We start from the raw sequence: 16207 nt of genomic DNA, 5'->3' as shown, positions 1-16207 counted from the left end.
TGGCCCAGCACACACTTACCTTAAAACTCTATTCACACCCCGCACTGCACCACAGTCGATCCAATTCTCCAGCACTGCTTGACTGGTGCCACCATCTCTCAGAGGTCGGGGAAGACATTCATCTAGACATTTTCTGTCCTGTCTTCTATAGTAGGTGGTGGAATGAACTTAGTCTAGATGTCTATACAGCCGAGTCACTTGCAATCCCTATGTGATGACTAGAGACTTATCTGTTTCTTAGGTATTTGTGTTAACTCCCCTCCCTCCCTCCACACCTCACCCACCCAAAATAATGAATGAAATCCTTCTAAAAATGTTTCATAAATGGTACTTCCAGTGAGTAACCCACTAACCCAGTGTAAGGATATATTTAATGATGGAAAACTTCAAAGCACTTTTATCAGTCGACCTGGATAAAAGCATCTACCAAATGCCTAAATGTGTAAATGTACTCTTTTAAAATGTACCTCTTGCAAAACCTCCCCTTCTCTAGGCTTTTTATTATCCATGTGGTCAGCTGCAAACTGTGGTTGAGCATGAAGATGTAGGTTTTTTTTGGCTTTCCAGTCCATGGTGATGTAAAAGTAGCTTAGCTGTAGTGGTGTTCAAGCAGCTTCCTTTTCATGGCAAGACTGTGCCTCGGTGGTTCCTGGGATGTTCAAGACCATCTGAACCAATTATCTCTCAGCATGAGGACGACAGTTTGGGTTTCTTCCAGACATTGGCAGAATGGCTACACCTCCCAAATACTTGTACATACTGTATTACAACTGTGCTTGGACGGATATTGGAATCTGCAGGTGTTCAGAAATGGCTCCAAGACACGTTCACACGTTCCTGATTTGGGTAAATCTACCATACTCTTTCTCAGATGGTAGATTTCCCTTGGACTTTCCCTTGTACTATTTCAATTCAATTTTATTTATATAGCGCTTTTAACAATGGTCATTGTCTCAAAGCAGCTTCACAAAAATGAAAGAAATTCATTAAAAAATTATAATTAATAATAATTACTATGTGTTGGTCAATCCAACACAATTGTTATATGTCATTATTGGTAGCAATAACTGTTACCAATATTATTATTATTAAAACTTTTATAATTTGTATAATTACTTATATACGTATGATATAAATTTATATGACTATTCATGAATCAAACTATTAATGCATTAAGTATTAACATATATCAATATTAACATCACATATTTATTATTGACAATCATTCATATATTTTATTTGCGCTAACAACATTAATAAAACATAGTGTGGTACATAATAGGTATGTTGTTGTAATGCTGCTGCTACTACTGTGTTATTGTTGTTCCTAGTGGTAGTGGTGGTAAGAGTGTTGCTGTTGTTGGTTTTGGTGGTATTGTTGCCATTGTTGTTGCTGCTGTTTTGGTGGATATTGTTGGTGAAGCTGGTGTTACAGCTGTTGTTGGTGGTGGTGTTGCTGCTAGTGTTGGTGGTAGTGGTCATAGTTTTATTGCTGCTGTTAGTGGTGGTCATAGTGGTGCTGGTTCTCTGTTTGCTGTTGTATGCAATTATGTTACACTTGTATGGTACAATTTTGTATGGCCATGTAAATATTTTTGGTGTTGGTAAAAATGTTTATTTTGTTCGTGTGGTTGTTGATGGTGGTGGTTAGGTAGTAGTACTGGTGTTTTTGGAGGGATAGTGGTGTTGGTAATGTGATTGTTGTTGTTCATGGTGGTGGTGGTGGTGGTGGTGTAATAGTGTTTTGGAGGGATGGTGCTGGTAATGTGTTTGGTGTTGGTAATAATAGTAGTAGTAGTAGTGTTTCTGGGGGGATGTTGGTGTTGATAATGTGGTTGTTGTTGGTGGTTGTAGTAGTAGTGGTTTTGGAAGAATGGTGGTATTGGTAATTTGGTTGGTGGTAGTATTAGTGTTTCTGGAGGGATAGTGTTGGTAATGTGGTTGGTGATGGTGGTAGTAGTAGGGGTTTTGGGACGATGTTGTTTGGGACGATGTTGTTGGTGATTTGGTTGGTGGTAGTTGTAGTGTTTTGAAGATATGGTGGTGTTGTTATAGTGGTGGTCTAAGTAGTGTGGTAGTGATGTTGTTAATGTTGTTGTTGATGGCGGTGCTGTTGTTATCGTCAAAGGTGTCAAGTAACGAAGTTCAAATACTTTTTTACCTTTTTTAAGCAGAAATTTGGGGTATCTATACTTTACTGGAGTAATTATTTTTCAGCCGACTTTTTACTTCTACTCCTTACATTTTCACGCAATTATCTGTACTTTCTACTGCTTACATTTAAAAAATAGCCTTGTTACTCCTATTTTATTTCAGCTTGTCATAAAAAAAAAAAAGATCCGAAAAAATCGCGCCATCCGGATGGTGCGAATTTGATTGTGGTTGGATGAGAAGTATAAACATACCATTCCGATATCCTATTGGTTGGTACGCGATCCATCGCACCTGCACATGACGTCACGTCACACACTCCAGCAAGGACGTTTGAATAAAGTAGCATTTTCGGTTGATAAGGTTGTGATAAGTAGACGAAGATGTCCGTGATAGAGACTCAAGATTCGAGCAAAAGTCACAACAAAGCACCAGCGAGGAAGGTAACAGCACCAGGAAGGTAACAGGAATTATATATATATATATATATATATATATATATATATATATATATATATATCATATCTTCTCCATAAAACATGTTAATGCTCAGTAGTACACATATATGGTTCTTTAATGTATTGGCATTGTACTAAAATGCATTCTTTTTGAATTGCCATATACTACAGTTTCCCAAATCACTATGGCCGTTAAAAAATACAACAAAAAAACAACGCATTTTTCTTATTTTTAATGAGCTGTTAGTGCAGTATATAGGCCCGTGGCACAGCCTAAGCTTTTATCCTTAATGCTTGCTTTTTCCCCCCATCACGTTACTTTTACTTTTATACTTTAAGTAGTTTTGAAACCAGTACTTTTACACTTTTACTTGAGCAAAAAGCTTGAGTTGATACTTCAACTTCTAAAGAAGTCTTTTTAAACCCTAGTACAGTCTCTATACTTCTACTCAAGTAATAAATGTGAATACTTTTGACACCACTGCTTATCGTTGATGTTGTTGTCATCATTGCTGCTGTAGTGGCTGGTGTTGTTCTTGTTAATTTTACTGTTGGTCATGTGCAGTAAGTTACATGTCCTGATGTGTGTGTGAGCTGTCACTAAGAAAATAACATATTACGTGATATAACGTGTATATGTACAATACAGATGAAACAGTTGTTGAGTTGACAGTAAGAATGACCCGTGAAAATAATCTGCACCTTCAGACTGAACACGTTTAGACCATTCTCCCGCAGTGTGGTATAAAAACACTGAAAAACAGTGATGCGGTTTGTTTCTAAGGCTTTTATTTTGTCCGTGTAGAAGAGTTCACTCGATCGCCATGACAGCCGGTGTGACGTCATTCAGCACCTCTCCGCTGTGGTGCGGCAGAAAACGCTGAGCGGAAAAGGAAGCGGTGTTTTTATTCACGTATTTATTTTAAATCGTCATTTTAGTTCATCGTATCGATCATTATAAACTTGTTAAAGTGATAAATTTTAATAGGGTGCAGCAGCGAGCGGCGGAAAGCGTGTTAAAGCAGGCGTTAGTGTGTGTAGCTAGCCGAGTTAGCAGGCTAACAGGCTAAAGCTAATAAATAAATAACAGAAACTGAATGTGAATCTTTGTGTGAAGTCGCAGAGCGCTGTGTTTATGTGAGAGAGAGAGTGTGTGTGAAAGAGAGACAGTGTGTGTGCTGACACACCCGGAAAAGTGTTAGCTCGGCGGTTTAACCCAACTCAGGTGAGAGTAAACACATAAAGGCTGTGTGTGTATAAGTATTAGCCCCCCGCCCCACCCCCCCTCCCCCGACCGGGCAGGACAACCCTGGAGAAGACGCTGGACCTGGTGGGCCTGAAGCCGGGCTCGGGGCCGCTGCTCACCCCGCAGAAGAAGATGAAGAAACGCAAGGAGCTGAACGCGCTGATCGGACTCGGGGACGGGAAGCGCAAGAAGCCGAAGAAGAGCTCCGGACACCGGCTTCTGCTGCGCGGAGACACCGGGGACTCGGACACCGAGAGCGCCTCCAGCTCCGGGGAGGAGGACGATGAGGAGGAGTTCCGCAGCCTGAGCCTCGGGCCCGGGGCTTTCCGCAAGTAAATACTGATGATGATGATGATGATATTATTATTATTACTGCTGATATTACTGAACCTGTTACTGCTAATGTCACCGACACTGTTACTGCTAATGTCACCGACACTGTTACTGCTGATATTACTGAACCTGTTACTGCTGATATCACTGACACGTTTACTGCTGATATCACTGACACGTTTACTGCTGATATCACTGACACGGTTACTGCTGATATCACTCGCACTGTTACTGCTGACGTTACTGACACTGTTACTGCTGACGTTTCTGACACTGTTACTGCAGACGTTTCTGACACTGTTACTGCTGACGTTACTGACACTGTTACTGCTGACGTTTCTGACACTGTTACTGCTGACGTTACTGACACTGTTACTGCTGACGTTACTGACACTGTTACTGCTGACGTTACTGACACTGTTACTGCTGACGTTACTGACACTGTTACTGCTGATATCACTCGCACTGTTACTGCTGATATCACTCGCACTGTTACTGCTGACGTTACTGACACTGTTACTGCTGATATCGCTGACACTGTTACTGCTGATATCACTCGCACTGTTAGTGCTGATATCACTCGCACTGTTACTGCTATCACTGACACTTTTACTGCTGATATCACTGACACGTTTACTGCTGATATCACTGACACGTTTACTGCTGATATCACTGACACTGTTACTGCTGATATCACTCGCACTGTTACTGCTGATATCACTGACACGGTTACTGCTGATATCACTCGCACTGTTACTGCTGATATCACTCGCACTGTTACTGCTGATATCACTCGCACTGTTACTGCTGATATCACTGACACGGTTACTGCTGATATCACTCGCACTGTTACTGCTGACGTTTCTGACACTGTTACTGCTGACGTTACTGACACTGTTACTGCTGACGTTACTGACACTGTTACTGCTGACGTTACTGACACTGTTACTGCTGACGTTACTGACACTGTTACTGCTGATATCACTCGCACTGTTACTGCTGATATCACTCGCACTGTTACTGCTGACGTTACTGACACTGTTACTGCTGATATCGCTGACACTGTTACTGCTGATATCACTCGCACTGTTAGTGCTGATATCACTCGCACTGTTACTGCTATCACTGACACTTTTACTGCTGATATCACTGACACGTTTACTGCTGATATCACTGACACGTTTACTGCTGATATCACTGACACTGTTACTGCTGATATCACTCGCACTGTTACTGCTGATATCACTGACACGGTTACTGCTGATATCACTCGCACTGTTACTGCTGATATCACTCGCACTGTTACTGCTGATATCACTCGCACTGTTACTGCTGATATCACTGACACGGTTACTGCTGATATCACTCGCACTGTTACTGCTGACGTTACTGACACTGTTACTGCAGACGTTTCTGACACTGTTACTGCTGACGTTACTGACACTGTTACTGCTGACGTTACTGACACTGTTACTGCTGATATCACTCGCACTGTTACTGCTGACGTTACTGACACTGTTACTGCTGATATCGCTGACACTGTTACTGCTGATATCGCTCGCACTGTTACTGCTGATATCGCTCGCACTGTTACTGCTGACGTTACTGACACTGTTACTGCTGACGTTACTGACACTGTTACTGCTGATATCACTCGCACTGTTACTGCTGATATCACTCGCACTGTTACTGCTGACGTCACTGACACTGTTACTGCTGACGTCACTGACACTGTTACTGCTGACGTCACTGACACTGTTACTGCTGACGTTACTGACACTGTTACTGCTGATATCGCTGACACTGTTACTGCTGATATCGCTGACACTGTTACTGCTGATATCGCTGACACTGTTACTGCTGATATCGCTGACACTGTTACTGCTGATATCGCTGACACTGTTACTGCTGATATCACTCGCACTGTTACTGCTGACGTTACTGACACTGTTACTGCAGACGTTACTGACACTGTTACTGCTGATATCACTCGCACTGTTACTGCTGACGTTACTGACACTGTTACTGCTGATATCGCTGACACTGTTACTGCTGATATCGCTCGCACTGTTACTGCTGACGTTACTGACACTGTTACTGCTGACGTTACTGACACTGTTACTGCTGATATCACTCGCACTGTTACTGCTGATATCACTCGCACTGTTACTGCTGACGTCACTGACACTGTTACTGCTGATATCGCTGACACTGTTACTGCTGATATCGCTGACACTGTTACTGCTGATATCGCTGACACTGTAACTGCTGATATCGCTGACACTGTTACTGCTGATATCGCTGACACTGTTACTGCTGATATCGCTGACACTGTTACTGCTGATATCACTGACACGTTTACTGCTGATATCACTGACACGTTTACTGCTGATATCACTGACACGGTTACTGCTGACGTTACTGACACTGTTACTGCTGATATCACTCGCACTGTTACTGCTGACGTTACTGACACTGTTACTGCTGATATCGCTGACACTGTTACTGCTGATATCGCTCGCACTGTTACTGCTGACGTTACTGACACTGTTACTGCTGACGTTACTGACACTGTTACTGCTGACGTTACTGACACTGTTACTGCTGACGTTACTGACACTGTTACTGCTGATATCACTCGCACTGTTACTGCTGATATCACTCGCACTGTTACTGCTGACGTCACTGACACTGTTACTGCTGACGTCACTGACACTGTTACTGCTGATATCGCTGACACTGTTACTGCTGATATCGCTGACACTGTTACTGCTGATATCGCTGACACTGTTACTGCTGATATCACTGACACGTTTACTGCTGATATCACTGACACGGTTACTGCTGATATCACTCGCACTGTTACTGCTGACGTTACTGACACTGTTACTGCTGACGTTACTGACACTGTTACTGCTGACGTTACTGACACTGTCACTGCTCACGTCACTGACACTGTCACTGCTCACGTCACTGACACTGTCATTACTGACACTGTCACTCCTGATATTACTGACACTGTCACTCCTGATATTACTGACACTGTCACTCCTGATATTACTGACACTGTCACTCCTGATATTACTGACACTGTCACTCCTGATATTACTGACACTGTCACTCCTGATTACTGAAACTTATTGCAGATTACTGACATTATTATTACTGATGCCGTTACTGCTGGTACTATGACTAGTGATGCTGGTGCTGCTACTACTAACTACTATTACTATTGCTACTGCTTCTATTTCTATTAATATTACGGCTATTATCACAACTACTACTACTGTCACTAGTAGTACTATTACTAGTGTTACTAATACTTCTGCTGCTGCTATTACTACTATCACTAATACTACTTTTGGAGCAGCTCCTGTACTATTACTCTTACGCATACCTTCACTACTGCTGCTGCTCCTACTATTACTGCTTCTATTACTTCTATTTCTACTATTACTACTACGGTCTCCTTTACTATTATTACTCATGCTACTATAATTACTTCTTACTACAACTAGTATTATTACTTCTTACTACTGTTACTATCATTACTATCATGTACTATAACTATTGGTACTCGTATTATTATTATTATTACACGACTGCCATCACTATTAATACTACTGTTAATGAATATACTACTTCTACCTTTTTATTACTAGTATTAATATTAATGTTATGACTATTCACTACTACTACTAGAACATTAATTGTAGCATTGTTCCTGCTACTATTAGAATCACTACAATTACGATTGATATTGGTACTACTACTAATACTACTATAGTACTATGAATTGTAAAATTTATATCCGGGACGCTTGCTGAGGTTTAAAATAATTATTTGGCCAATAGTTAGTGGTGATATCAGCGTGTTTATTGTTGTTATTTATGCCCATTTGCTTGCTGGGAAATGGAAACTGTTTTATCTATAAATGCACACAAAATTAAACAACCTTATATATAAAATTTTTACATAAGGGATTTTTTTTTATTCTATACAGCTACCCAAATTTTAATACTTACATAGCCCTTCAAAAAATTTGTAAACAATTCTTTTATGTAATAAAATGTAAACATGATTATAAAAACAAAATATAAAAGTCTGGATTGTGGTACCACGTCTTCAAATGTCACTGAAACCTGTCTTGGTGCTAATGTTTGCCTGAGACAACAAAACACTCCTGCAAAAAAGGGCGTTTTCCTTCAAATGTGCACGTTGTTGCTGGAGGTTTTACAGCACCACCTATTGGATATCTCCTAAAAAAAACAGACCACAATTAATAAACATCTGTCGAAACTGGTGTACGGCCAATAAAGTGCTGTGTAATAAACATATCCATAATACACGTGTGGAGTGCAGTTGTTACACACTTTGATACAGTCGTAGCCTTTGAAGTTAATATTAATGATATTAATCATCATCATCGCGATAACATACAGGAAGTAATTCCGGTTCTGTACTGTAATGTAATATTATCATAAAGTAGTGTAATAAATGTCTTCATAGACATGGAGCTTTCAACTCATCTCGACTTGCACTTTTGTTTCTCTCAGGGAGTCACATGACACTCGACACGTGACAGAATCTAAACCTCTTTATTTACTTCCTCGTTTTTCTTTTCTTGCTCATGAATAAAAGAACGCTCGCCAAACCTAAGCATTAAATCATGATCCTGAAAAATATTTTTCCTCAGGGGATAGAAACATAGTTTTTGCACCCATCTTGCGTCAGTCGAAAGACACTCGAGCGCAGAGATGATAGCCGCACACACACACACACACACATACACACACACACACAGACTTAGAAGTAAAAGAAGATATGAAGTGCACAGTAAAATGTGTTATTCTGTTATATATATATATATATATATATATACACACATACATACATGCATACACGTGTGTGTGTGTGTGTATATATATATATATATATATATATATATATATATATATATATATAAACGATGATAAGGCTTGGAGTAGAGGTTTTTCTATGTGTGTGACACTTGAGTGTGTGTTTTGTGCAGGGGGTCGGCTCAGTGCTGCTCGGTGTGCTACCCGCTGTGCGTGTTCATCGTCCTGGCCGCGTGCCTTATGGCGTGCGCCGGACTCATATGGATGCAGATTGCACTTAAAGAAGATTTGGATTCGCTGAAGGAAAAACTGCGCACCAGTGAGATTTTATTTCTACTCCACAATTTATATATTTTTTACTTTTAAAGGCTGCATAACTGTACAGGCACTTTTTTCATCATCTGTATTTTTTTTTTTTTTTTTTTCCTTGCCTTAACAGTGGAGTCGAGTCAGAAGCAGTCCTTACATGAAATCCCGATACTAAGCGAGGATCTGAAGGCCAGGCAGAGAGCGCTGGAGGACATCGAGAACGGAGACAGGGGCTTAAATAAATTATGGGCCAATCTTACAGATATTAACAAAAAGGTACGCAGAATCTGATTTAAAGCCACAACGTGATATTATGGCACAACAATGTAGTTCAGGTTAATGGCGACTTATTGAACTGATTCTCTCAGCGCTTTTTTTATTTCTAATGCGTACGATCGTATTACGACCCGCACCGAGATCCCGAAGTGCACTCTCATGCATAATTTACTGCTCCAGACTTCTTCTTCTTCTTCTCTCTTCGGTTTCCTGTTAATGGCTCTTTAATACGAATACACTCGTGACATTAGAAGAAAAACAAAGTGTACACGTGAACACCCTGAACAGCATGTGAGCTGAACTAAACATATGCGTTTGTTACCAAACACTGATGTGGAGTGTGTGAATAGGTGTTTAAAAAGATAAAACAATTTCTGTCCCATCTCCTGTGTAGATAAGCACGCTGGACTCGGCTGTTAACCATCTGAAGGCGAACATCAAATCAGCATCGGATTTAATCACTCTCCCAACAACCGTAGAAGAGCTCCAGAAGGTACGCACCCGCATCGGGGACGAGTTCAAAGAGCCGCTCACCTCAGGAAACGCTCTCGTGCTCCTCGAAACCGATCATCTTAACACGTTTCGGTAATTTGTGCATGTCTGGGTTTCTTTTTCCCCTACAGAGTGTCGCCACAATAGGAAGCACACTCACTAGCGTTCAGCACGACGTGAAGATGATCCAGATTTCTATCGAGGACCAGAAGAAAGGAGAAAACAAACAGATCGTGGAAACGGTAAAGAAAGAAAGACAATATGTAAGAGTCAGAATGTCAAGAGAAAAACATGTGAGAAAAGGAGAGCGATGCAGAGGCTCATGAGAGAATCAGAGTGATCTGAGGAGGAGAGACTAGTTTGTCTCAGGTTCACTGAACAACATTAAGTGTAACTATAGATGGATAAAACGCACATGCCACACAATCTTAATGAATAAATTGAACAAGTAGATCCATGCTATTTCATCGATTATGCATCTGAATCGATTTTTTATTCTTCTGTGTTTTTTATCGATTTGTTGGATCATGTTTTTGTATTCAGAATCAATTCATACTTCTGGAATCCATATGTTAAATGGTCTACAATAGGAGACTTATTAAAAAATATACCACAACTGTCGCAGAAAATACAAACCGAGAGAGAGAGAGAGAGAGCAAAAACACATTCCAGTCATTTTAAATCAGGGGTGCGCAAACTTTAAAACAACTCAAACCCTGATATCTCAAACCCACAACCGAACGCAGAAGAAATACAGTTTCTGTTCGGTGTGTAAGAATCTCTAATTTTTTTCGTCTATAGTATTAATTTTACAAGTGTAGATTAATAAGGGATTGCCTTTTAAAGAAGTTTAGGGGCGGAGCTACGTTACAGGCCAGAAAAAGATCAGAAGAAGCCTTAAATATAAAAGAAGAAGAAAATTCTAATTTATTGCATTCGTTTTACAAATATTGTCAGAGCAAGTTCTCTGCGAAGTGATTTCTATATCTATAATCATTATTATTATTATCGAGGGTGACATAACATTAATATGGCACGATTAGTTTTAACTTAATTTAATCAATAAATCTTTGCTGTAATTTAGGCTAAATAATAATACGACAAAAAGAATTTCACTGGACATCTTGAAAATTAATTAAATTATTTACTTACGAGTTAAACATACTTCAATAGTATATATTTTATAACAACATTAGCATTCAATATATTCAATATTTTAATTTCTATAGTATGACATTTCCGCAGCAGCAACAGGCAGGGAGAGAAAGGCTGCGTTCCATTCCACAGTGTACTTTAAAGTGTGCGCCCTACTCCCCTGTTCAGAGAATGTCGGTTAAGGAAACTTCCCTAGATAAAAAATCCACTGTTCTGAACACCATGCATCGTCACCAGCACAGACGTCACGTCCCCCATGCGTTACCATGGTAACATAAGCACCTCGGAAACTCGTCGCTGCTGCTGTGGGTTAAATGTTTATTAAAACAAAAACTAACACCATTGTGAAACGCATTGGAGTTTTTGTTCAGTACCTACTCTTTACTGAAGTGTAGACCGGACAATTGGAATAAAAACTAATTACCACTTTGTACAAACCATGGCATTTAAACAATCAACCGTACAAGTTACGCAGCATTTCAGTGTTCATTATATACTTTGAGTAGTTTTTAATACTTTAAAAAACTTTACATTAAACTACATTAGTGCCACTGAATCAATTCGAAAATTGCAACACGTGGCAAATGGGTTTGAATCGAAGCGCCTTTTATTAGTTAAATAAGCACCGTCAGTTTACAAGTCTCTAACGTGTGAGCGTTTTTTGTGCGCAGGCCTCGCTGACTCCGGCTCAGGACGACAACGGCAGGAATGTGAACGGAGGATCGGCGGAAAACGGCAGTATGGATCTTGTTATTTTTAATCTCATTATTTTTTTTTTTCATTGTCTTGTACTGTCGGTGAAATCTCACGTCATCTTTTTTACGTCACTTAAGGCTCCACAACGTCCCTGAGTCCGGTCAGCGCGCGCCAGCGACGCTTCATCAGTAAGAGAGAGAAGGCCACGCCGCAGACTCTCACGTTTCCTGGCATCAGCTCCGCTCAAGGTTTTCACTTTATGTCAGATTTATGCAGTTCATACACTGTTGCACTGTATAGCCAAAAGTATTTGAACACCTGACTGTCGCTCTTTTGCGAACGCTTCATTGGATCACTCATGTTGTATGAGAACAGGTTGGTGTTTACATACTTTTGGCCATATGGTGTTTTATTGTGCTTCGTGTTGTGCTTCACTCACTGGTGTGTTTTGCTCTGGTTTAAACGAAGAAAAAAAAAACTCCTCTTCCACACTCCATATATTCATCACAGTTTTTTTATTTCTGGCTTTTTTTGTTTGTTTGTTTTATTTTTTATTTTTTTAAAACAAAAACCTGTTTATTATGCTGATTAAAGTTTGGTCTTCAGGCTAAAACAACCTTTGAAACTAAGGTGTTGAGGAAAGTAAAAAATTCCAACGTGTGAAGACTCCATGCTCACAACCCACCAGCCGAGAACAAACTATTACTAACTGCAGTGTCCAGTCAAAACTTTTATTTTTTGCAAATTGTTGAGTTTGCTTAAGACCTCTAAAGTTCTCTGAAACTGGAGACTCAGAAAACAGAAAAGTAAATTTTGTCCTCTACATATGGACATTCGAATTATGAACATTTTGAAGATACGAACACATGGATAGATGGATTACATGTCCGGGGTACATCATCGCGTGCATCCAGTGTGTATCCCGCAAGTAGGTGGCAATGATGCAGGTACTGCTAAGAATCGCCAAGCAATAATGGTGGAGACAAAAGTGAAAATATTTGTGAGAATGGACTGAGGCAGACATTGCTTGTTCTTTTAACATGAATCATTCAACTATCGGCACGATTTAAACGACCAGGTCGAGAGTTGGTTTTGTACTGTGCATAGCCAATTGTGTCAGTATCCTAGTACCTAGACAATGGTATTTGCAGTTACGAACAAACTGGACTTATGAACAAGCTCTCGAAAGGGAAACCGTTCGTATGTTGGGGACTTACTGTATTAGATCAAGCACAATAATATAAAACTAACTACTGGAACTAGTGTTGAATCGAGTCATCGGAATCGAGGATTCAGCAGAGACGTGGTGTAAGGAAAAAGTTCAGCACGTTTGTGTGGCTTTTTCTCTATTCACCTGATTATAAGTACGTTCCTTCTCTGTCCTCTCAGATCTGGAGAAGCTCATATACACTCGGCTGGAGGACACCTCCAAAGGCGTGACGTACCCGGAGCTGAGGAAGATCTTCGGCGCGTCCACTCCGGTCTCCCGTCTCCTCGAGCCGTTCGACGCAGACATGGACCACAGGTACACTCTGGAGGAGCTCCGGGCCGCCACTGCTCTCTGAGGATTGCAACCAAACCAGAGACTGCGCAGTCGGTGGAGTAAAGAACGTCAAGAATGCAGCGCCTTGTTTTTGTTTGTTTGTTTGTTTGTTTAGTTTCTGTAAAACTGTACCAGAGAGGTTTGACACGTCACCCTGCAGCGAATCGACTTCAGTTTCGTACCGGCTTCGGCACCGTGGCGGACCTCTAACAAAGTGATACAGACAGTTTGTTATTAACAATCACGAAGGTGTTTTACGTACGAGTGTGTGTGTGGATACATAATCACAAGACATGTATTACAGAATCAGGTCGGAAAATCAGAGATTTACAATTTAAAGTGTTTGTAATTTTTCTCCTGTATAGAATTAAAAAAAACAAAAAAAAACATTCCTAACACTTTTCAATGCAAGCGGGGAGGAAACCAAGTTCGACATTATTTAACACGCTATTTAATTATGTATTTAGCAAAATGTAGCAATAATATATTCCACTTAAGGCTTATCGGACATATGACGTGTTACTGTTGTGTATTATGGACAAGTTTTCAACATAAAAAGTGACACTTCACATTTAAAAGATCCGATGCAGTAGCTAGAGCTCCCACGCTCGACACGGAGAGCGACGTGTGTGAGGCGTGAACGTGTGTGTAGGTTAAAGAGATTACTCTGTTTGTATCCGTACTCCTTCTTCCTGCTTCTTCTCCTCAGTTTTGGTCTGGAGCTTTAGCTACTGATGATGTTTTAAGGTGAATGTTTACTTTTAACAGGTAGTGAATGAAACACTGATTAGGCATGTATGTACATATTTTTATAATGCTAATGTCTCACACACATACAAACACACACACATTCCAGTCATTTTAAATCAGGGGTGCGCAAACTTTAAAACAACTTGTATGATATCTCAAACCCACAACCAAACGCTGAAGAAACACACAGTTTCTGTTCGGTGTGTAAGAATCTCTCATCTTTCCCGTCTATAGTATTAATTCTACAGGTGTAGATTAATAAGGGATTGCCTTTTAAGGAAGTTTAGGGGCGGAGCTACGTTACAGGCCAGAAAAAGATCAGAAGAAGCCTTAAATTTTTATTTCAAAATATTGTCCGAGCAACTGTACAAATTGTGATCGCCATACACACACACAGGCTTTGACTTTTAAAATCCCCACAATCTTACACACCGCACCTTTAATTTGCACCAAATGAAGGAACGTAATGAAGGAATAAGACCAGAACAGGAAGTTCTTAGTCACGATCTGACAAATCAGGACTCTTACAAAAGTTTGCGCACCCCCACATTTATTACTGTAAATACAGTGTATGATTTGTGTATTCTCCGGAGGATCAGCCCCACAGCTGGAGCACTGCCTCGGTTCAGGTGTTACAGGTGTACGTCCTGTCCGGAGGCTGATCCTCGTACAAGGCTTGGTTCTTGTATCTGCTTCCTGGTGTTAATAAATTATGATTTTTTTTTTTTTTGTGAAGGAATGGTTCAGGTAACCTGCTCGTGTAAAATAAAAAAAATATTCAGCAGTGTATTTTAGCGTAACAGACGCACTTCTTCTGCTCGGCATGTTGCTTTTTAACGTGACATGTATAAAGGTGCAATTTATCCGAAAAACTTTGTCAGACTCTTTTTTTTTTTTTGCTCACAAGATGTTTTTTTCTGGTGTGTTAATGGGTATAAATAATGATTGATGAATGTGTAAAGTTGGGGAATATATCGAAGTAAAAAAACTTCAGACAGCCAGGTTGTCATAACCATTACATTTTACTTCCTTGTTCAATCTCAGCAGTTGAGGGTTGCTCAAGGACTAAACCGTGGTAACTTGGTAGTGCTGGGATTTAAACCTGAGACCCCCTGATCAGCAGTTCAACACCTTCACCAATGAGCCACCCAAGAAGGCTTCAAACTTCTTATGTAAAGGTTCAACTCTACTTCACATTCTTGCACCACAGTAATCATGTGCCAGGGGGAACAAAGAAAACAACTTAAAAGTATTCGGCCAAACCTGCAATAACATCATATCCAAACACATATACTTCAATATGGTGTTCATCCCCCTTCTACAGCTCTAACAGCTTCTACTCTTTTGTTCGCAAGATTTTGGAGTGTGTCTGCGGGAATTCGTGTCCATTCATTCTGTAGAGCATTTATAAGGTCAGGCACTGAATGTTGGATGAAAAGGCCTGGCTCACAATCTCTGTTCCAGTTCATCCCAAAGGTGCTTGATGGAGTTAAGATCAGGGCTCTATGTTAGGGCCGGTCAAGTTTTTCCACTCATCAAACTATGATTTTGATTGTTTATACTGCTTGCTTTGTTTACTGAGGCTCAGTCATGTTTGAATAGAAAAGGGCCTTCACCAAACTGTGTACACAAAGTTAGAAGCGTAGCATTGTCCAAGATGTCTTGGTACGCTGAAGCATTAAGGAGCCTGATTGAAACAACTGAATTCAAGAATTAACAGGTATGACCAAATACTTTTGTAGAGAGAGAGAGAAGGAAAAGGTGTCTCGCATTATATTCCCTGAAAAGTACACAGTTAACAGTAGTTAAACTTGGCTTTTGTCTGAAATTTCCTGCCATGAGCAAGTTGGACAACTGATGACTCAAACCTTGATGAAGGAAAAGAGACCGTGCTGTGATTTTTCTTTTTTTCTGGCTTGAAAAAACTCCAGGAAATCCG

At 40.3% G+C, this 16207-nt stretch overlaps 1 protein-coding gene across 1 annotated transcript; it reads left to right on the top strand.

The window, feature by feature from the left end:
- Positions 1-3456: 3456 nt before the first annotated feature.
- efcab14 (EF-hand calcium binding domain 14) lies at positions 3457-15140 on the top strand. The gene is made up of 8 exons (XM_053502905.1): positions 3457-4187; positions 9221-9366; positions 9487-9632; positions 10027-10125; positions 10256-10366; positions 11951-12017; positions 12113-12223; positions 13365-15140. The coding sequence occupies exons 1-8, from the start codon at positions 3988-3990 to the stop codon at positions 13538-13540; spliced, it is 1056 nt and encodes a 351-aa protein (XP_053358880.1). The 5' UTR covers positions 3457-3987; the 3' UTR covers positions 13541-15140.
- The last annotated feature ends 1067 nt before the right edge of the window (positions 15141-16207 follow it).

The sequence above is a fragment of the Clarias gariepinus genome, chromosome 1, assembly GCF_024256425.1.
Source record: "Clarias gariepinus isolate MV-2021 ecotype Netherlands chromosome 1, CGAR_prim_01v2, whole genome shotgun sequence".
NCBI lineage: Eukaryota > Metazoa > Chordata > Actinopteri > Siluriformes > Clariidae > Clarias > Clarias gariepinus.
Note: the sequence above shows the minus strand (reverse complement) of the source record. Positions and strands in the feature narration are given on the sequence as shown.

Coding starts and splice junctions, on each gene's coding strand:
- efcab14 (XM_053502905.1), top strand. CDS start 3,988: ATGAAGAAACGCAAGGAGCTGAACGCGCTGATCGGACTCGGGGACGGG. Junction 10,126..10,255: donor CCGTAGAAGAGCTCCAGAAG/GTACGCACCCGC, acceptor TTTCCCCTACAG/AGTGTCGCCACAATAGGAAG. Junction 12,224..13,364: donor TGGCATCAGCTCCGCTCAAG/GTTTTCACTTTA, acceptor CTGTCCTCTCAG/ATCTGGAGAAGCTCATATAC.